This window comes from Polypterus senegalus, chromosome 6 (assembly GCF_016835505.1).
Source record: "Polypterus senegalus isolate Bchr_013 chromosome 6, ASM1683550v1, whole genome shotgun sequence".
NCBI lineage: Eukaryota > Metazoa > Chordata > Cladistia > Polypteriformes > Polypteridae > Polypterus > Polypterus senegalus.
The window spans coordinates 49,331,747-49,356,188 of record NC_053159.1 but is presented as its reverse complement, the minus strand read 5'-3'; the positions used below and the strand labels follow the sequence as shown (position 1 = coordinate 49,356,188).

At 38.5% G+C, this 24,442-nt stretch overlaps 1 protein-coding gene across 2 annotated transcripts in view; it reads right to left on the bottom strand.

Moving 5' to 3' along the window:
- Nucleotides 1-24,442, bottom strand: part of nphp4 (nephronophthisis 4) — a 720,990-nt gene that overhangs the window by 443,950 nt on the left and 252,598 nt on the right. For both annotated transcript variants that reach the window (XM_039755993.1, XM_039755992.1), the window contains exon 6: nt 9,224-9,379. In XM_039755993.1, coding sequence (XP_039611927.1) covers nt 9,224-9,379 — 156 coding nt within the window. The remainder of the gene's footprint in view (nt 1-9,223; nt 9,380-24,442) is intronic.

Genomic DNA, 24,442 nt, shown 5'->3' with positions numbered 1-24,442 from the left:
AACTTTCCTTTTCTTAGCACAAGCACAGCTGAGAAGCTTCGATGCATGTGCTCCATAACGCGTTAAAAATAATGCATTTAATCACACTTTGCATTACAAGCAGGTTACATTGATCAGCGCATCCCGATTCATTTTACCCTCGCACCACCTTAGTTTGAGAAGAAGTATGAAAAAATATGAGGTTAACACAGAAAAACAGATCACCAATTCAAGCTTTATAAATAATCGATTAAGCCATCAATAATTGTTTTGGTAAAGCCATCCTCCTTCCATTTTAAAATTTTTCCGCCACTAGCCATGATTAAATGAACGGTAAAAAAGTAAGAGCAAAGCGAGGGTGACTTATTTAGGCAGGCATATATATGACAGCAACACTCATGACAATGTCAATCATGGTACATTGTTATTAAAATGTTTCCTTTTCTTTTTCATTACTTCTTTAACACACTACTTCTCCGCTGCGAGGCGCGGGTATTTTGATATATATATATATATATATCATATAATATATGAATGACCTCCAAAGATTGCTGAGACTTTTGATATCATGAACGAGTCTGCAAAACTGTGGTCTCCTGCCCAGCAAAAGTCGAGCAGCCAGCGCGTGCATAGCTGTGCCGGCCTTTGAGACGCTGACTGCGCTTCTGCCTTAAGTCAAAGTGAGCACTTTTAATTTTTTCATCCTCCCCCTGCGCTATAGCCCAGACAAGTGCAAACACGGGACCCCTTTTCTACACCACGGCAAAATAATATTAAGGCAATTCACACTTTCTTTTGCACGTGCCATCACAGCCGATTAATGGCAGGGACATCTCACCAGTCTACACAAGACCCACCGCGACTGTCCCCAAAAGCCGATCATAACGTCAGCGAGCACATCTCTCTATACTATATAAAAGAAAAAGGCAACTTTCCTTTCTTTACAACTTTTTTCCTTTGATCCCAAACCAAAGCCTTTCTCGCTTAACACTGCAGAGGACACAAAACTAATTTTCTTTAAATGCGGTAAGGCACATTACCAGAGGCACAAATTTGAGCGTTCACATAGAAAATGTAATTTCTATACCACAGCCGTCGTGTAGCGCCTTTCAAAAGGGATCTACTACCGAGAGATGATCCATATACATTTTAGCTGCTGTTAGTTACTTATCTGTTGTGTTACACAGTCTTTAAAATGTAGTTTACCCGCAACCACTCCAGTAGTGCTCAATGTACCTGTACTTCTTAAAACGTTAATGTTTTACTGTTTAATAACTTATAGACTATATTTTATTATTTCTCACTTGCACTCAGTGACCAAAGCTATACACACACATATATAAAAGCTATACACACAAGTATATGTATGTGTATATATATGTATGTATGTGTATATATATATACACACACACACACACACACATACATACATACGTACGTACGTACGTATACATACATACATACACACATATATATAATTTGTGTGTGTGTATATATGATGTAGATAGGTATATATATATATATATATATATATATGTATATGTAGATATGTATATAGATATGTAGATATGAAGATATGTATGTGTGTATATATATATATATGTGTATGTATGTATGTATGTATGTGTGTGTATATATATGACAGCAGCAATCCAAGCTGTGAGAAAACAGTAAAAAGGAGGCGTGTCAGACGTCGTGGTACATTTTCTGATGCAGCTAGACGAAAATAACTTTATGACGCTGCCACCAAATGCACAAAACAATTACTTTGACAATCATGTTACATTATTTTTAAAAATGTTTCCTTTTCTTTTTCATAACTTCTTTAACACACTACTTCTCCGCTGCCAAGCGCGGGTATATATATATATATATATATAGATAGATAGATAGATATGAGAACAACACTCATATCAATGACAAAACAATTACATTAACAATCATGTTACGTTATTTTTAAAATTTTTCCTTTTCTTTTCGTACCTTCTTTAACACACTACTTCTCATCTGAAGCTGGTATTCTGCTAGTATATATATATATATATCTATATCTATATATATATATATATATATAACAATATATCTATATATCTATATATATATATATAACAATATATATATATATATATATATATATCTATATATATATATCTATATATATATATATCTATATATATATATATAACTATATCTATATCTATATCTATATATATATATAAAAAGCTGAAGAGAAAATAAAAAGATTTCTGTTCAATTTATACGTGCCTCAGTGTGAATCTGTGCCGGGTCGGGCGCTTATATAGGGGGGCTAGGGTGTGGGCCCCTCCTCTCTCATGCATCAGCCTCAGGGCGCTCCTTATCTCCACTTAGCTAGCGAACGAACTACTTAACAGATTTATATCAGGTTTTTTTCTATAATTTTCTTGAACATTCCTGTTGATTTTGTGACTTCTCTCATAGCACTAAGAATCATAGTTCACTTGCAGGAACGATATATTCGCGCTAATCTGAGACTAAGGCTGTGGGCAGAGGGGAGGGGAAGCATGACGTCAGGAGTAGGGGGCCGGACACAGCCCTCCTCACTGTCCTGTTTCACTATTACACCAGCAGAGCCACAGGGGACAGCTAATATTACATAAATTCAAGCAATGAACTAATTTGCAAATAAGACCCCAGTACTTTGGTGTATGACTAAAAGAGAGAAATGTTGCAACATCTTTCAAATTTTAGTGATTATGCCATATTTATTAGAACCATATTCACCTTTGAAAATTTTCCTTCTAACATTTGAATATGTTAGTTCATGTAAAAAAATCACTGAATAAGCTACTCAGTGACATTTAAGGAATAAATATAGATTTTGCTCAAATGGGGATAAAAACATGAAATTAGCATTCTACAATACTGTATCTTTTTATTTTAGATAAGCTAAATGGCACTTTAGGCATGAAAAACAGCATTCAATAAAATGCTCCTCTTTTTTGTCTATAAAGATTTTCAAAGCAATTAATCAAATGTAAACACACGTACACATTTTTTTTAATGGTTTTAACCAGCTAACAAGACTACTTCCAACATAAATAACATAGAAAAGAAATAATTAATAAAAACACTAAGTGTGTATAACTATCTACTCAGCCACAGTATGCAGATGTTGTGCAAGTTGTGGAACATTATATATTAACTTAAATAAACTTTCTGAAATTAGACATTGTGATCTGTAGCAAAAGTAGGGAGCAGGTCGAGGAGACACTGGAGAGGTGGAGACATCCTCTAAAGAGGAGAGGAATGAAGTTCAGTAGGAACAAGACAGAATACATGTGTGTAAATAAGAGGGAGGTCATTGGAATGGTGAGGATGCAGGGAGTACATCTAGTGAAGGTGGATGAGTTTAAATACCTGGGATCAACAGTACAGAGTAATGGATAGTGTGGAAGAGAGGTGAAAAAGAGAGTGCAGGCAGGGTGGAATGGGTGCAGAAAATTGTCAGGAGTAATTTGCGACAGACGGGTATCAGCAAGAGTGAAAGGGAAGGTCTACAGGACGGTAGTGAGACCAGCTTTGTTATATAGGTTGGAGACGGTGGCACTGACCAGAAAGCAGGAGACAGAGCTGTAGGTGAAAGAGTTAAAGATGCTAAGATATGAACTGGGTGTAACCAGGATGGCCAGGATTATAAATGAGTACATTAGAGGGTTGGAAGGTTGGGAGACAAAGTCAGAGAGGCAAGATTGCATTAGTTTGGACATGTGCAGAGGAGAGATGCTGAGTATATTGGGAGAAGGGTGCTGAGGAAATACATGCCAGACAAGATGAGAAGAGGAAGAGCTTAGAGGATGTTTATGGATGTGGTGAGAGAGGACATGCAAGTGATGGGTATAACAGAGCAAGATGTACAGGACAGGAAGATATGGAAAAAGATGATCCGCTGTGGCAACCCCTAATGGGAGTATGCCAAAGGAAAAAGAAGAAGATTTTTGAAATTAATGCAATACTAAACACCATTTGAAAGCTGCTTAATAAGGTTATTATGTTTAATCAAACATATTCACCAAATAACATTACACACAATATTGTAAATGCGCTTCATCTATACAATTTAATAAAAATTAATAAAAAAAGACCTGTATTTTTCACATAAGGATACATTATAACTCTTGCAATTACTGCAAATGTTCATAACCCATATAGTTCTTATCTTTGTTGTTTATTTAAAAGGTTATGCTATTCACGTATATATTGTTACATATTTATACCCAATGTTATACTATACATGAAATTGCCTAATAATGTACTCCATTTTCTAACACTCTTGTTGGAAATGGAGCTTTAAGTAATCTTTGAAGACAAATAATAATATGCAACTTTTGTAAGTATAATGTATATATATCATATTACACAAAACAGTGAACACTATTTCTAGGTTGATGTCAACCAACATAATTGCCACCCTGTTAAATTTCCAAGTACTTATTTTCGTCATCTAAGAATACAGATGTTTGACGAGTATGTCATGGACACTAAACTTGTGATCTAACTTGTGGTTGTGAAAAGGAGGCACCACAAAGTGCTGGAAACATACGAAGAATTCTATCTATGGAAGCTAATCCATGATATGAGGAAGAGTTTCCATATAAACACCACCATTCCCTAAAGCAGACAGAATAAGCACTGAGGTCGTAACTATCCATGATCAGTTCTGGTAGACCAGGCAAGATATCTAGAAGTCAAACACCTGCTATCTCCATGTAAAGTTACTTAATGTAAATTCAGCAAAGGGGGTAACGTAAAGTAACTTCTACAACCTTAACAAAACAAATGTAAAGAAAGACATACTGACATCACTTCTTGTGAGGCCATCACACTTAAGTGTGCTTGTTACTAAAACAGATTATAAAAAGGATCCTTAAAATTCAAGGCCAAATAATATAAACAGGAAGCTCAAATGTAGGTGTCATGCATTAAGCATGGCATAATTTTTATAAATAATCCTTTACTACTTATTCTAGTTAGCAACACACGTCTGGCCTATTACATTATTAACACTAGAATTACCAGAGCCTACGAAAAAACTTGTAGATCCGTCCCACCTTAAAACGCTTCTCACCTCTCCATCAGCGTCTTTTGTCCTTTAAATGTGTTGATAAACAGCAAACAGCCTGCTATCACATCCCCCACCCCGCACAGTTTTCTCAGTTCAAGTCTGTTTACCTGCGTGTCAGTTGCTTAGAGTTGTACAGAGTGAGAAGTCAAGCAAAATGACACCTTTTATAAATACTATATCATTACTTGGAACACTTGCATTTCATGTGTGTTTTGTGTCTACAACGATCTATGTACAGTAAACACATTGTTAAAACAGAAAAGTTTTTCATGTTTTAGTAATAACTGACAAAATGTAAACAAGAAGTGTATAATGTGTGAAGCCTGAATTCCAAATATCAAAGAAACACTGTCTAAAAAGATACAAGTATAATAAAACAAATGTGTTTTTTTCCAAGACTACAACCGAAGAAAAAGAAATCCGGTTAGTGTTGCGTGTTATCCTGACTTCTCGGATAGTATACTGTGTGAAGGACTGCCGGCTTCTCATGCCAGGTCCTCACCCCCAGGCCGCCAGGAGGAGCTCTCTCGACAGCAGGATAGTGCCCCGAGGTCCAGCAGGGCCTCATGGACGTTGTAGTATTTATACACAGCCCTGCTGAATACCTTGAGGGCCACCAGGAGTCGCTGTGGGGGGGGCTTATGGGCTCTTTTGTGCCTTATGACCCGGGAGTACATCACGGTCACTTGACGGGAAGGAACGACGTGCTCCCGGGTTGAAGTAAAGGATTGATTGCCCTGACACGGAAGGAATAAGGAACTGTGGACTGTCGGGACAGGAATACTTCCGGGTGAGGGGCTATAAAAGGATGATGCCTCAGTCCAGACGCTGAGCTGAGCTGGGAGGTAGGGTGGCTAAGTGTCTGGGCGAGGAGGAGAGAATAGTGTTGTTTTGGATGAGTAGTGTGGAGGGTGCTTTGTGCACATTGTTGTTAAACAATAAAGAGTCTTGGACTTTTACCTGGGGGTCTGGAGTTGTACCTGAGGGTTCAAGGGAGCACTAGTGCCCCCTACTGCCACAACTGGTTAGAATTGCTGACTCCAATTCAAAAGGTTCTGGGTTCGAGTCTTAACATCTCCCAAAATAAACGTTTTGAGTAGTGAGCTGTTCTTATTGTTAATACAGTGGGGTGGCAAAAGTTTGGGCAACCTTGTTAATAGTCATTATTTTCCTGTATAAATCGTTGGTTGTTACGATAAAAAATGTCAGTTAAATATATCATATAGGAGACACACACAGTGATATTTGAGAAGTGAAATGAAGTTTATTGGATTGACAGAAAGTGTGCAATAGTTGTTCAAACAAAATCATAACCCCCGTAAATAGAATTGTATTGGCATATTCCTGCCATTTCTAACAGCTTTGACTAAAACAATATTCTTCAGTTTGTGACCAGCCTTGCCTTGAGTAAGGTACGGAAGGCACAAGGTTTTAAACAGTGCCTGGGCACATGCCTATGTGCCAATTGGCTTACGGGCCTTTTGAGTGTGTGAAATAAATATGTAAGAAAACAGCACTTAATCCACATGCTGTGATGTATGCTTAAAGCATACAGAAGAAGAAGCTAAGAATCTTGTAAGTATATAAGAATTTAAGAATCTTTAAGAAAAAGAAAAAGAAGTAAAGAACTTTTAAGTACAGAAATAACTAAAGTTTCTCAAGAAAAGCTAAGTTTAAGACGAGACACATTTTTTCCCTTTTTTTTGCCTTTTATTCTATGTGTGTAAATATTTTTTCTTTTATTCTTGTGTGGATTATTTGCTTTTAACTTTCACTAAATATTTTCAGAACCAACTTTTGGACTGTGAGATTTCTTTAGACATGTGTTTTACCTGTGCTTGACCATACCTTATTTCGGCAGCCACAGGAATAATGTATCCAAAAATTGTATTTGTTTATGTTACTTAACCCATGTAGTTTGTAGTGGAGGCCAAAAAATATCATATTTTCACAGAGAAAGGATTTAAGGAAAAGTTCCAACTGAATAGAACCCAATAGTGAACAGCAAACAATATCGGAAACATCTATGAAAAAATCTCACGTTTCTCATGTCTAATAGTCCAAATTTCAAGTCATCCAGTCATATGCTAACAACATGGAAAATGCATGTATTTTTTTCTAAAATATTGTTAACTAAATAACTCCAGAAAATAAAAGTGGTGCATGAACAGGACAGAGGATTGCACTTTTAAAATTAAAACAGGACTCTTGACCAATGAAAAAGTAGGAGAGGCGGATCTTCAATTCAAAAGCGCAATACCATCTGGGCTTCCTGTTTGTGCAGGGAAGAGGTACAATATGTAGTTACGGCTTGGCAACATATCCACTTTTCCAGTTTAAGGAAATCAATATGCAACAGCCAATATCACAATGTTCTGCATTTCATTTGATTTTTCACATCTTCTGAACATAAAAAAATTCCCAGCACTTTTTCTAATGACTCTGTCAACTCTACCCATGTTGCCGGACGGTGCATGACAGAAAAAAAAAATGGAGCAGGGATCAGAAGGGGAAGAGTTAAGAGTAGGATTAGCTCTACTGTTTGCAAATTGTTTGGTTTTACCCATGATGACAGTTCATGCAATATGACATCTAAAGATAAAAAAATTTCAACATGTGAAGAAGCCATTTAAGCTTGTGAGGCATCTGCAACGAGTCCTTACACCCTTCTGGCAAAACAAGTCCATGTTAAGCAAAGCTCTGTAAAATGTTTACTATTCCATTACATACCATATGAGTGGACAAGCAGCCAGTAGAGTGAGATAACAGCTGCAGTGTCTTACTAATGCAAAACGTGCTTCTGTCTACTCTGGTTCCCCCCTAAAAATACATGGACTTTGTTAGTGGTCATAAACCTGCACTAACCAGTAATTCACATCACCCCAAAAGTGAGACATCTCGGCAGTTTAAGCTCTCATCCATTGTAAGAGCCAATCTTAGAGAGTTTATGCTTTAAGTTAAATTCATTTTAGTGTTTGCTTAGTCATAGTCATGGACAATGCTATAGTCTTTACCCCCTGTAAGTTAATATGAAATAGAACTTTCTTGCTATAACTAAGATACTGTGTGTTAATTGAATCAGTTGTTGTTTAGAATAGGTACCAGTGCACAGGAACTTAAAAGACCCATTTGCAGCATAGAAATGGGATAGGCATACAGTTTTCTGACCATTTATAAATGATTCAGGAACGTTTAGAAGTGATTTGTAAGAATAAAATATGAAACAAGATTTATAAGCTTTGAACAGAACTTTTCTTAACAAGAACTTTTCTTTTTTTTTTGCTATTTCAATTTTTTCTTTTTTGTATGAACTGTCTAACTTTTAATTTTGGCTAAGGCTGTTAAAAATGAAGATATTTCATCTGTGGAATTATTTTAATGCGTCAGGCTTTTGCTGAATCCCATTTACAAGCTGGAGTTGCTGAACTTTGGGAATTTTGGGTAAATGGTGCTACATCCATCCATTTCACGTCATCTCCACTTTGTACTGAAATGCTACAAGAGGGAATAAAAAAGCAGCCTTTGTCATTTTTTATGTGAATTATTCAATGTTTCTGCATCAGGTGTGGCACAAGCAAAACATTAAAAAAAATGTACAAAAAATAGAAATTAATTAAATTGAACTGAATAATAAAATACAAGATGCTGCTCAGTCTTTAATACACATTTGTATTATAGATATTGAGTTATGCCAAATACCTGATAATTGTGAGGCCTTTCTGAGGTATACATACCATTAAACCTATTTACAGAAAGCACCCAAAGAAAAACCAAGCAAATGTGTATAAGTAGTGAATGACAAAAATCTAACAATCTAAATAATAAGCACTGTAGCAAGTATATTAAGTGACTTTAAACATTCTTAAAAATATAAATAATCCTTCATTTGTCAGTATATAGAACCTTTAACAAAGAACTTTAATCAAAAAATACTTATGAAAGTAATTGAAGTTGCAAAACATGAGTAATAACTTTCAACTAATCATGTACATAGATGATAATGAAAAAACAATACTTGTCAATTTTAGTAAACACGCTTAAGAGTAGTGTGCATAAATTAGGATAGTAGAGAGTAGTGAAGTGACAGTGTCTGTGTGGAATACAGTAATACTCTAGTAACCATAAAATGAGAATTCTTACCTATGTCTGCCACAGGCTGAACCACTCCTGGGATTGTGTCACTACCACTAACCAGCAGGTTTTGTGGCAGTAGATGCATCACCTGTTCCAGTGCTGGATGTGGACAGAAGGAGTACTTTATATGAGCTCCTTCAATCAGTGTCAGAAATTTACTCTCTGAAATCAAACAGATAACATTGTTAAAATGCTAAAAATAAAGGCTATTATTTATTTTAAAGAGGAACATAATCCTGCTGACACTGCAACAACAAACTGCTAGGTTTTGGTATGCCCTATAAGCTGACGTATTAACAAGACCCAGAGATATTTAAACTCCTACACCTTGGAAAATTAATCAAAGCACATAAACGCTGTCATTTTGTACACATACGATAACGAACCTGACCTTTATTTTCCAAACATAACAAAACTCATTAACTGGATTAACTTGCAGAGCAGTACAGCTTTCAAAAAAGTAATGCAAGCGAATACTTAAGATTCTTCTGAGAAATAGACTCCAACTCCCCCTCCCTCCAATCACTCCCTTCTATTTAGGATTCAAGGTCCATCACATATGAGCACTACAAAGGTCAGATCATAGCCTGGTGACATTTGATGAAGAAGGAGATTAGAGTAGGCCTCATCCAAATTACATCAGATTTAGAAAGTAGCCCTTCTCTATTTGACGAGATCATCAACTGTTCGTTGTGCATGGGTACCTTGAGAAGCCTGGTGAGCTGGAGCATGAAGTATTGAGCTTCACCACAATTAATCTGACATCAAACTCGAGACCTTTTGGGACATGTGACAATGGTTTTAAATTTCATATTTCATTTTCCAGACAGCCAATAAGGGAGCAATTTAGGGAATGCTAATGCAACACTGGCAAAGATAAAGACTGGGGGTGGGGGTCTTTGCAATGTGCCAGATGCATTTAATGAAGCAATAAACCAACAGTAAAAACATCCATTAAAATGTACACTTACAAGCTTGAATCAGATGAAAATGCAGCTGTAATTCTAATAATATTTATGAAGTATTGCATGTTGTGAAGTGCCTGCTTTATACAAAACCAAGAATGCATTTTCAAATTACTTGATGGTTCTTAGCTTTCAAAACTACCTATAAATAAAAGAATACAGCAGTGTGTGTGAGATTCACTAAAAGCACTGCTTCCAATTAAAATGACAAATTCAAAATAGAACACCCAACAGTAGACAGAATGCTTTCTTTAAGTGTTCTTATTTCCAGTCACATCTCTGTGCTGCTCCCAGGACCAGATGGCAGGCTGAACAGAAGGCAAGTCATAATCATAACGTATCAGTGTAGCTAGAGGTCTTCTGTAATTGGCCTTGATGCTGTTTTTTGCACAACCATCCCTGTGCGGATGTTCTCTGACAGAGATGCTTTTTTACAACACAGATCAAAGACTGTAGTGTGGGTGGGGGGTAAAAAATAAAAGAATAAACAAGACACCCACAGGAATATGTAAACAGACAGGTTTTGTGCAAAATCAAAAGCATGTCTATTTGCAATGCATCCTCCTTGTTTAGGTAACCAATAAAATTAAAGGCAGCTTTACAATAATATAATTATGAAACCCATTAAATAAGCAGCAGTCTTCTATCATTGTCTGTATCTGTACATTAATTAGTACAATCTATCAATTCATATTTTTGTGTCAATAAATATTTTACTTAAAGTTTACTTTCATGGAAGCACAATTGATCAGAGTTTGTCTCTGCGTCACAGCCACAGGAAAAAAAATACATATGCAAAGTTGACTGATTCAATCACTCATTAATCAACAAAAACACTATTTTATGTTGACTTAAAAAGCTGAAATTTAGCAGGATGGTACATCTCGGTCCGTACCTATCCGGCCAAGAAAGGACTCGATATATCAATATTTTAGGTTAAAAATGATAAATTATTCTCAAATTTCACATTATTTCCACTGATTACCTGTTTCAATTCAAAAGAATACACTTTGCTTTCAAATTATGGCTAATGTTTTACTCATAGACAATTGTGTATAGCATGCTCAAGAGTAAGCGGCCCCAGTGACCCAGTAAGTAAAAATATAATATTTTACTTGACTGATGTCTTTATCCAAGGCAACTTACATCCGAAATACAACTGGTTACAATTCTTTTGAAAAGTTTTTCTCATTGGAGGGCAAGTAGGTCAAGTGACTTGGTCATGGTCACACAGTGTCAGTAGGAGGATTTGAATCCACAACCTCAGAGTATGAAATCCTAAGTCCAAAGCCTTAACTGCTACACCACATTGCCTGTCAATAATATTAGCCCTTGGTTTATTAAAAAAAAAAAACAGAAAAAAACAGTAAAGCAGTCAACAAGTTACACAGTAACAGGAACAGAAAGCTGATGGTACTACAACTAATGCTTAATGTCTTACCAAATTTCCTGGGAGGAACCAGATAACATAGCTAGTAAATAAAATAAAAAAAACAGAGCAAAATATTTCACACTGTACAATATCTATAATATGACAGACACTACTACATATTTTTACACAACAGCAACAAACAAAACTATAATGAAAAAAAACACAATATGTGACATGTCATGGCAAAGTGTAGAACTGAACATATGCCCCTTATAATACACAGTAGGTCTCTGAAAGTAAAAATAATTTAAAGCGTATGGAGTTCTAAGGATTGTGAGTAATACTAGTGCTAGGATGTAAATGATTCCACCTTTTCAAAGGTGATACACATCTGTAAACAGTGGTTTAGGATCCGTGGGTGCCTTCTAAACTTCAAAACCATTTCCACCATTATTTGCATATTCAGGTTTATATTACTGAGAGCACACCAACTGACTAACCCAATCAACTCTATGTCCTCATAACAATTTCTAATCAGGTTGATGGGGGTAGTGTTTCTGGTAAACTTCAGCAGTTTTACAGATGTGTCACTGGAGGTGCAGTGATCGGTGTAGAGCTGGGGTGTTGAACTCCAGGACTGGAGAGCTGCAGTGGCTGAAGTTTTACATTCTAACCCTTTTCCTAATCAGTGACCAGTTTTGACTGCTAATTAACTCCTGTTCCTTTCATTTTAATAGCCATGTTCTTAAGGATTCATTCCTCTGAATTGATTCCTTTCTTCATTTAAATGCCAGCCAAACAGAAATGATGCATGAAACGAGCCAACAGATGACCAGCTAAATCGGGGCTTCAGACTCCAACCAGTTTCACAATAAGAAGCAGATTCGTGCTGTTAATTAAACTCATTATTTCATTCCATGGCTTGTTGGTGCTCTCATTCTGCCACAGCAGACATTTCCAGAACTGTTGATTTTCCTGTTTTTTCTAAGACCACCCTCACAATGTTTTAGTGAGCTGAGAGAACAGCCTTACCGAGACCTCCAACTTTTTTTATTTTCACATATTTTGTGATGGGCACAGGTGAACTGGTCATATGGATTCTTGTTTTGTGGCTCGTTATTGTTTGGCCGTTAATTAAGAAAAAGGAAGCAACTAAGGGGCCTGAGTCAAAGTAATTAAAATTAAGGCAAAAGAAGGTAATTAGCAGCAAAAACTTGTCACAAATTAAAAAGATGGTTAGAATAAAAACCTGCACCCACTGCGGCCCTTCAGGACCGGAGTTCGACACCCGTGGTATAGAGGGAGTAAGGAAGAGGAGACAGAACACATACTTGATATCTGCCCAGATTCAATTTGTCAGCTGTTTCTCAGAAAGTCTGAGATCCAGGGGGTAAGTACAATACACAAGAGTATGGTGTGGAGACTCTCTGGCATGAATGTGCTAGATGCTGAACTAAAATCCACAAACAGAAACATGGCATAAATACACAAAATGTGGTGGACAGCCATGAACACTGCACCTTTAAGTGATCATCTGGTACAGTAAAAAAAATTGGAAATGTTCTAGAAGAGAAGCAGTGAAGACCTGAGAGATACTGTAGAATTAAACTTTCAAATATTTTCATTATTATGGAGGTCAATGCCACTACCCTGTAATCAGCATTGTGAAATCCACTGAAAGGTGGATTTAAGACAGTGCTTATGGTGCTAAACAGCACCCTAGGTCTCGAGGCAGCATTTGCAATTAAACAATATATACAAATTATATTTTGCTGCTTTCACAGCTTATTGGTAAAACTTCCAGCAAGTTCTGAGAATTTCATACGAAGCCTGAAGTTTATCCTGTTTCCACACCTGCTTAGCCTGCCCACATTCCTGTCTAGACAGCATGAGAGGTGTCATTAAGCCAGTGTTGAACACTGGATTTAACCTTGGCTTTTCTTAGCTTTAAGTTGTGCAACTAGATCCAGCATATCCTTCCAAGTGAAATTTAGAAGCTCAACCAGGTCATGAGATTCCAAATTATCAAGGGCTTCTAACATCAATGGTAAATGAAGGTCAGAAAAGGTATCACAAAACCGCAGCCATGTATCAGCATGTATACTGCGTGAGTAGCACTGTGGTTTAGTGAAGCTGATGGGCGGACACAGAAATTTAATTTCAAAAACCACTCCAAAGTAATCAGAAATCCTACAATCAGAAATGTCCTGGGGCCTCATGTACAACGGCGTACGTAGAATTTACACTATAACATGGCGTATGGACAAAAGCAGAAATGTGCTTATGCACAAAAAAAATCCACATGCATAAATCAGTGTGTACGCCAACTTCCACGTTCTATAAATAAATTCCGGTCAGCGTGAAAAGTAACGCACGTGCACACGGCTGCTGTCCCTCCCCAACTCCTCCCAGAATTACGCCTCTTTGAATATCCAAATCAATATAAATAGTCATTAAACTCCGCCTTCTGTGAAAAGGTAATGACAAAAGCAAGAGGGAAAATAGAAGAATTTCAGCGAATACCAAGTGGAGGCAAAGAAAAACATACTACTGTATTTGTTGGTTTAAACAGTGGAATAAACAACAAATGGAAGTTGATCGAGTGACATAGCGTGTCGGAGAAACTCAAAAGCTCACGTTCACAAAGTCACACAGTGCCTGAAATAAAAAAAGATGTCAGATATCAAAGTCGCTGTGAAAAGGCGAGTCGTAGCCTACTGTGTGAGTGTCATTTGAAAGCTTATTAGGCTACAGAGAAAAAAAAGGCACACAGTGGGGAAAAGCATGAAATGTCAACTTTAATCTCTAAATTTCCACTTCAATCACGTAGTTTATTTTGTCATTAAAGTAGAACATCATAAACTTAATCTTAAAATCGTTTAATTTACTAGTTCAATCCCATCGTAACTAAAGTAGCAAGTTAAATGCTTTGTTTTGTATTTGATCTTCTATGTACTCTGTGTGTGTGAATCACTACGTGCTTCTGGGCTTTCAATTCCTCCAACAGGACACAGAATCCATTACATTTGTGATATTACAGCTCTCTGAATAATTAAAATACTGAGAGGTGTATGTGATATCATTTTCATGGTGACAGGAGTTAAAGCATGTTATTAAACATGGGAACACAGTGGCGCAGTGATTGTTCATGTCTCACGCAAGATGCTTCCTGCGCCATGCACGACCTTCGATGAAATAATTGTAGCAGTACTGTCTCTTTCAAATATACTAGCCCCCAAATTCCTGTCCTTACTTTTCTTTCTACAAATACCCAATTGCCACACAATCAGCTCTGTAATAGACGTTAAGCCATCTGTAAGCTTAGAATGCCGATTCTTCAAAACTTTTAAGGAACATCGAAATATCTTCGTAGTACGTGCTTAATTATTCTATCCATCTATCCCTCCAAGTGTCGCACCAGCACCAGCAAGAATACAGCACTAGGCAGGAACAATCCGTTAATGCAGCGCCAGTTCAAGTTAAAGTTTTATCTGTTGTGGTACATGGTCAGCCGTTCATCCCGGCCAGTACCCCCAGGCCGCTAGATGGAGCCCACCTTGCAGCATAGAGGTGCCCCGAATGCCAGCAGGGAATTATGGACAATGGACTTTTAATGCACAGCCCTGCTGGATATCATGGGAGCCGACAGGAGTCGCTGCAGGGAGGCCCAGAGACTATTTGCGTTACGCCCAGGAAGTACGTCATAGTCACGTGGACAATGGGAATGATGTGCTTCCTGGGTGAAGAAAAGAAGGATTTTTATCTGACCCGGAAGTGTTCCAGGTCACATGGACAGAGAGGGTGAAACGCTTCCGGGTCAAGGACTATAAAGGACTGTGGGAAATCCCAGACGGACGAGCTGAGTTGGGAGGCAGGGTGGCTAAGCGTCCGGGAGGGGAGGACTGGTTTATTTGAAAATTGTATTGTTTATTGAGAATTGTGGAGGGGAGCGTGCTTTGTGCACTTTATTATTATAATAAATCCTATTATTGGACTTTTATCTAGTGTCTGACGTGTGGTCTGAGGGTACAAGGGTGCGAGAAATCCCTAAACTGTCACAGTTGGTGTAGTCTCGGCAGGATTCTCTGGCCGTCAGTTTGGCAGAGGACCTGAATTTAAAAAATATTACTGTGGACAGAATACCCCAAGAAGGCAGCGTCAAGACACACAGAAAAAACGCCACTGACCTTTATCAAGTCCATCATGCGGAAGAAGAAGACAAAGCAGAGCGCCAGCAACAGCGGAGGTCTAGCGCTCCACATTGCCTGCGCTCAAGACGAACCATGGAGCGGCTACGCGTTTCGGGAGAGATTTCCGGAGGAGGACGTCTCCGACGAGGTATGTGCGGGGAATGTGCTTGAGAATCTTTTTAAATTAAAACATGTTGTCCTGTGTACATACCTCCCAGATGTCCATCCAAAGGCTCTGCGGGAGGCAGAAGACAAACCCGAAGGCAATGGCGCGCTCTCGTTCAGGCAAACGAGTAACCCGAAGGACTTCCGTATTACGGGTGCTGGCGAGGGACACGTGACCTACCACGAGGGATTACAGGAAAGTGACATTCCGTGTCCAGCTGTTTGTGGCTTTGCCCAAGAAAAGACGGACTTGGCTTTTCCAAAGGGGAAAGGGGAGCCAAGCGAAGCACCGCTCTCCCTACAAAAAGGTAAGGAGGTCCAGGAAATGACTGATCGGTCCATCGATAAATTGATATAGACGGATCGCAGTCAGCCAAAAGCGGCACCGCGGACCTCCATAAAGAACTCCAAGTCCCAGGCTCCCTTGCGGAACCCGTCAGAGCACGTGCCAGGAGCAGACGTGTTCATTGGCTCCCGGCCGACAGGTAAGGAGAATAAGGAAGTGAACCTGCCTTCGGCCGAATTAACTGATATTATTGACGTACGGGAACTCGAAACATTAATAAAGCCCGTACGGAGTATTTTGCAGACATTGCAGGCGATTAAGAAGATCGTTGGGGAGATGGGAGCAGCGGCTGAAGCGCCTTTAAGGAAAGTGAGTGAGTACCTGCGGCGGATCAGTCGGGAGCCTCCCGTATTATATGATTTGGCGGTACAGGCAGGTAATGCCGTACCGTATATAATGTAATAGGGACGCAGTGTGATCCGGGCCCGCTTTTAATAAATAGCCGGTGCAAAGTGGATGTGTGCCTGGAACATTTACAGAGTGGCCGGGGGAAGGGCCGGTCGAGCCGGAGCAGCTGGATGGTGCTGTCTCTCGGAGCGATTCGGTCCTAAAGACCCCGACCCGTGTTGCTTTAAAGTCAAAGGGCGTGCAGACAGTGAAAGGGCTCTCTTTCTCTAATAGAGAGACAGAAACTCTGGACAAGCCCCAGATTAAACAGGAGATCCCAAGAATAAAGAGCGGGTCTCCTGACAAAGCTGAGCAGCGAGCTGAAAGTATAGAGGTGGCTGTGGAACCCTCCTCAGCGAGAAAAGGGGCGGAGACTGATTTCCCTGAGTGTTTTCAGCATTGCAGAGGGAGAATTCCGGGAGGACAGAGACAGTGTTATGGATGCCGATGGCCGGGACACATTTGGCACAACTGTCCTTGGAGAACGGGGGATAAAGTGGATTACAGTTATGAAATTCCCCCTAGGTTCTCCAGGGACTACTTCAGAAAGCACAGCCAAAGTCCGACCAGAAGTCCTTTCTGGAGGAAGATGACCCTCGCGGGGCTGGACGCTCTAAACCACGGTTTTTCGCTGTGGAGTATTGTTGTACATGGCCGGCCGTTCATCCCGGCCAGTACCCCCAGGCCGCCAGATGGAGCCCTCCTTGCAGCATAGAGGTGCCCCGAATGCCAGCAGGGAATTATGGACAATGGACTTTTAATGCACAGCCCTGCTGGATACCGTGGGGGCCGACAGGAGTCGCTGCAGGGAGGCCCAGAGACTATTTGCGTTACGCCCAGGAAGTACGTCATAGTCACGTGGACAAAGGGAACGATGTGCTTCCTGGGTGAAGAAAAGAAGGATTTTTATCTGACCCAGAAGTGTTCCAGGTCACATGGACAGAGAGGGTGAAACGCTTCCGGGTCAAGGACTATAAAAGACTGAGGGAAATCCCAGACGGACGAGCTGAGTTGGGAGGCAGGGTGGCTAAGAGTCTGGGAGAGGAGGATTGGTTTATTTGAAAATTGTATTGTTTATTGAGAATTGTGGAGGGGAGCGTGCTCTGTGCACTTTATTATTATAATAAATCCTATTATTGGACTTTTATCTGGTGTCTGACGTGTGGTCTGAGGGTACAAGAAATCCCTAAACTGTCACACTGTATAATATAATAAACATATTTTGCTGCATTTCATCTTAAAAATGATTATCATCATCAGGTTGTGCAATATTATAACTGTAGTGCAAGTTTACAGTGAGGTGATTGTACTAATAAGTACAAACAGTTCTACAAGGAGTACTTGATGGACTGATTGAGTGCGTTTACAGTTCTTGGGATGAAACTGTTTCTGAACTGCGAGGTCAGTACAGGAAAGGCTCTGAAGCATTTGTCATATGAGAGCAGTTCAGCAGACAGCATGGCTGAGGCAGCGTGTGCTTGATGCCGATAATTCTCTTTCCGATCAGCTGCTGTACAGCTGTGATTCACACTCAGATACAGTGATATAAATACTCCGAGTGGTGCAGTGACAGTAATATGGAAAAAGATGATCCGATGTGGGATCCGAGGTGCAGTAAGAGTAACAATGCTAAAACAGTTATGGTATTTGGAAAAGCTTGACCATTCTGTGGACCATTATATTGTTACAGGTTAATTACAATCAGATGCATTAAACTAATAAACAATATGCGGTTAATTTCAGTGTATTTATAAAGCCGCATCAGGGATGTAGATCTAAAAAAGAAAGGATAACCACACAGGAACAGTAGCACTGCTTTGACGCTGGGTGCCACCAGTCTGCAAAACCGAGCAGAGAACTTGCATATGGCAGTTTATGAGCTACCATGGAAATGTGTGTGGTTTTACACCAAGTTTAGGTTTTATACATCGCGACTTGAATGTGGAAACGTTCTTCCGCATCATTTTTGTCCGTATGCACCATTTACAGATGAGGCCCCAGGTTATTTACAGAGATGTCAAGTGTTAGAACTAAGTCCAACTAATGACCTCCCTGATATGAGGCACTTTAAACCGAGTTAAATTAAAAAAGTCCACAAGACCTAGAAATTCTCTAACCATGGGTTTTGTTGGACAACAAATGTGAATGTTCAAATCTCCTAGAAGCAGCAGTCTATCAGCGTGCAATGCCATAAAAGATAAGAACTAGAAGAAACTTTTGGATAAAATCCTTGCTTATACAGGTGCTGGTCATAAAATTAGAATATCATGACAAAGTTGAATTATTTCAGCAATTCCATTCAAAAAGTGAAACTTGTATATTAGATTCATTCATTACACACAGACTGATGTATTTCAAATGTTTATTTCTTTTCATTTTGATTATTATAACTGACAACTAATGAAAGTCCCAAATTCAGTATCTCGGAAAATTAGAATATTGTGAAAAGGTTCAATATTGAAGACACCTGGTGCCACACTCTAATCAGCTAATTAACTCAAAACACCTGCAAAAGCCTTTAAATGGTCTCTCAGTCTAGTTCTGTAGGCTACACAATCATGGGGAAGACTGCTGACTTGACAGTTGTCCAAAAGATGACCATTGACACCTTGCACAAGGAGGGCAAGACACAAAAGGTCATTGCTAAAGAGGCTGGCTGTTCACAGAGCTCTGTGTCCAAGTCCATTAATAGTGAGGCGAAGGAAAGGACAAGATGTGGTAGAAAAAAGTGTACAAGCAATTGGGATAACTGCACCCTGGAGAGGATTGTGAAACAAAACCCATTCAAAACTGTGGGGGAGATTCACAAAGAGTGGACTGCAGCTGGAGTCAGTGCTTCAAGAACCACCACGCACAGACGTATGCAAGACATGGGTTTCAGCTGTCGCATTCCTTGTGTCAAGCCACTCTTGAACAAGAGACAGTATCAGAAGCGTCTCGCCTGGGCTAAAGAAAAAAAGGACTGGACTGCTGCTGAGTTATGTTCTCTGATGAAAGTAAATTTTGCATTTCCTTTGGAAATCAAGGTCCCAGAGTCTGGAGGAAGAGAGGAGAGGCACAGAATCCATGTTGCTTGAGGTCCAGTGTAAAGTTTCCACAGTCAGTGATGGTTTGGGGTGCCATGTCATCTGCTGGTGTTGGTCCATTGTGTTTTCTGAGGTCCAAGGTCAACGCAGCTGTCTACCAGGAAGTTTTAGAGCACTTCATGCTTCCTGCTGCTGACGAACTTTATGGAGATGCAGATTTCATTTTCCAACAGGACCTGGCACCTGCACAAAGTGCCAAAGCTACCAGTACCTGGTTTAAGGACCATGGTATCCCTGTTCTTGATTGGCCAACAAACTAGCCTGACCTTAACCCCATAGAAAATCTATGGGGTATTGTGAAGAGGAAGACGCAATATGCCAGACCCAACAATTCAGAAGAGCTGAAGGCCACTATCAGAGCAACATGGGCTCTCATAACACCTGAGCAGTACCACAGACTGATCGACTCCATGCCACGCATTGCTGCAGTAATCCAGGCCAAAGGAGCCCCAACTAAATATTGAGTGCTGTACATGCTCATACTTTTCATGTTCATACCTTTCAGTTGGCCAACATTTCTAAAAATCCTTTTTTTGCATTGGTCTTAATTGATATTCTAATTTTCTGAGATACTGAATTTGGGGCTTTCATTAGTTGTCAGTTATAATCATCAAAATTAAAAGAAATAAACATTTGAAATACATCAGTCTGTGTGTAATGAATGAATCTAATATACAAGTTTCACTTTTTGAATGGAATTGCTGAAATAAATCAACTTTGTCATGATATTCTAATTTTATGACCGGCACCTGTAGACCTTCGGGATATAACAAGTGCACATAGTATGCAATTAGTAGGCTCAGTCTTAAAACAACTAAACCTCATTACTGGAAAAAATAAGACTACATTTAAAACGATTATGAAAAACTATAGCAATCCCACCACCCCAACCAGTTCTAGGTGAGCTAAAAAAAAAGTTACAATCAGGAGGACAAAGATTGTGGAGAGAAACTGAATCACCAGCACATAGCCAACCTTCTGACATAAATAAAAAATACAGGTTGTGGAAAATAAAGTCATTTAAATAAAAGATTTATTAGCTATGGACTGAACATCTTTACAAAGCCTTTTGATGGTGTTTCACTGTGTGATTATTTTTTTTATCATATGCGAGTATTTCAGTAAATGAAGGTTATCCAAATTAACTCCTCCACCCCTCTCACTTGATCCAACAAGAGGATATCCAGGAGCAAAACATGATGGTAGGAATAAAACTTAAAAAGAGGAAATTTAATTAATAAAAAGTGGGGTAACCAAACAACTTGTCTGTATTGGCAATGCTTCCCTTTCAGATGTTCTAAATAAATTCTATTCGTGGTTTGATGCCCTGAATGACGTACCTACTAGGAAGTCCATCTCACCTCAGGAAGAACAGGTACGATGCTTGTCCACTGCTGACGTGAATATAACTTGTTGAATTTTATCCAATGCAAAGCTTCTAGCATTAGTTAATAATAACTCAGCCCCTGTGACATTTTGCCCCAATAGGCCAGAGACATTGAACACGCCAGTAGTAAAACACACTCGCGACTTAATTGCTATCTTTGAACCAATTTTATCTTCAATGTACATATTTGTTTCATCCATACAATATCATTGCTATTTGTGACTCCAAATACTCTCTTCGGTTTGCAAGTATTATAACTACAATATTAAGCAGTGATACAGCTTTATTAGCTTTTAAAAAATAAAATACTGCAGAGCAAAATTAATTTTAAGAACACCCTATTAGTCTTTTAAAGGGTAGTGTGGCTATTATATATTTTTTCCTACAATCCCCAGATGAAGAATGTCTGTAGTAGAAATATCAATAAGTTATAATAATAATTTTACTACACACACCACCTTTACAGAAACCGAATTGCAATTCCAACACAAAAAGGTCCACTATGGCCCAGGGCTGCACAACAGATTTGCACACATACTTCCACAGCTTTGTTTGTGGATGTGGGGTTGATTACAGTCTGGCAACTCTGCTTAGTTTGCGTGGATGTGGGGTTGAATACAGTCTGACAACTCTGCTTAGTTTGCCCCAGTGGTACTAGATGCATCAGTGAATAGCACCAGCATCCATCAAAGAAATATATAATATTAAAAATAAATGTTTGGCACAGAATATCATTTATTTTAAAAGCTACTTAATTAAGAAACACTCTAAGATTCCTTCTTTCACCTTCTAATATATAAAGTTATGTAGCACGTGAAATAAACCTAAAACTAGTAAAACTTTCAGACACAACAGCCGCAACAGAAAGGAGTACCTTTCAGAAAAAAAACAAACTACAAAATAATAATAATTAATACACCACTTCACTTTGCAGGTGGGTGTGATAATAATAAAAATGAAGCTATTATCTAGATGCACATTAGGAAAACATGAAGCATGAAATGAAAATTAGTAGATGTCCACATTTTAATACTAAGTCCCTCTATGAATTTCCATGATACTTGATAAATAAGAACAGCATACAAAAGATCAACAGTACTTCAGTACAAACTGTCTCTTTAAAATGTCTAAACACATATACTTTCTACCCTAGTGATCAGTTTTATATTACTTTTAAAAGTAAATTACTTATATTACTCATTACTTAAATAAAGTAAATATGTTATATATTTATTTATTATAAAATATATTGTGTTACAAACAGTGTGATACTTTTACATTACAATTTTTTTCTTTTATATGAAAAAATGCACATTTCTTTGGACAGATTTTTTTATTAAATCTTAAGCCTATAAGCCTTCATGATGTAAACAGTATCCATCTCCTTTTTCCAACCCCATCCTTAGCCCCTGAAAATCAACCGATCACTCTGTTTCAAAATACCTACAGCAAATAACTGGATTCAAACTAAACTGACACATTATAAAAAGGTTTCTTTTACTGGATTGCACGCAGCACACTCTCTTCTGCTTGTGCATGCAATTGAGCACTGCAAAGGACCATTGTACCATCCACAATGCTTGCCTCACACGAACTGGTAATGCTATAATAATTAGCTGCTGTGACCCTAAACTGGGCTAATTAAATGTACCCCTTAGCACATGCAGGATTAAATGTATAACTTTTTTTTAGAATTGATTATACACTATGTACATGCTCAAAATCTTCCTCAGCTGTCACCAGACAGAGCGAGCGTGCTTGTGCATAATGCTACCTTGACAGAAGCAGGTAATATCTTTGCAAAAGAAGGGAAAACTTTTCCAACATAATCCTGAAATTTAGGTTTTTTTTTGGAGTGGCAGGAATAAGCTTCCGTAGTGAGGCATACTTGTTTTTTCTTTTTTTGAACATGTAATGCAAATATTGTTTACTTCATTAAAGTATTGCATTAGGTTTCTTGTTACTTTAAAAAATAAAAAGTAGTCTTACAAGATAATACATGTTACTTTTAACACTTAACTCCCAAAACAGCTGGTGATCCAATGCAGAAATTCATGAACTCTTTTCTGTTCAGTCTGAATGTGTTACCACAGATTGGCAGGAACCCCAGTTGAGATGGATGGTTATTTACCTAGCCAGATAGCCTTTACGATGGATGGATGGAGGCAGGGAGGGAAGCAATCTCCTGGGTCCATGTGCTCTCCCAAGGTGCTATCTGTCATGTGCACAGCCACCAGGGGGAGCTGCAGTAAGGAACATTCCTCTTTTTAGAGAGGTTCTGAATGACCCAGTAGTGCTTCCTGGGTGCACTGCCATAGCACTGGAAGTACTCCTGGGTCTAGCATAAAGGAAGCTGCTCTGCCTCACCCATGTGATTTGGAGTCGGGTGTGGAAGACCGGGAGGAGTGGAGGAGGAACAAAGAAAAGAAAAAAGTAGTATTGTTTGAGGTTATGAATTGTTAGAAGAAGAATCCTGTTTACCGGCATTTCATTTTGAACCTGAGACTTGTCCATGCAATTGTGTCTGGTGTATGGAGGCTGTTATGCCCCTACAGGTCATAGTGTGAATTGGCTGTATGTGATGCTTTCATTTCATGCTTCAATTTAACAGAAGACCACTCACTAACCACAGTGAACATTGTACAGCTCATTTAATTTGATGCACTGTTCGCCAATTTCACTTAATATGATTCTGAAATTATCGTGTGCACAGTTATTTTTGTAAATGGCGATTGATGTCTTTAAATAGTTATGATTTTTTTTAGACTATACACTAGACAAAAAACAAAATATTTGGTGCCACAACCTAAAGATTTTGTCTCATTGTAGATGCTTATTATGTGTTAATATTGTCAATGTACAGTACAGGACCCCACTGCACGTGACAAAGCATACAGCCGTACAGCATTCTAAATAACTCTTTAAATGTTATTTCAAACCAGAAGGTTTTACAAAATTCCTATGGCGATAAAAGTTTAAAAGTATGAAACACTATTTTCAATGCTGTAAAAAGCGAATGCACCCTGACAGAATTCTTTTATTGACCATGTAGGAGATAAAATCAAATAATGCGGCAAAGAATGAATTGACTTTCATGTATTATAGTTTTATACTACTTTAAATCAATTACTGTGGAAAACAGCACCTGCTAGATTAAAAGTCTTACATTCATAGGTTTTTAAACTCTACACACTTTGACATTCAACCCAAAAGCTTACAGAATCACAGGACTCCTGCACACCCACTTTCTTCATCAAAAAAATCACAATAATTAACAATTTGTTTTTCAAAACATAACAGAGGACACTAAAACAAAATGTTATAAAT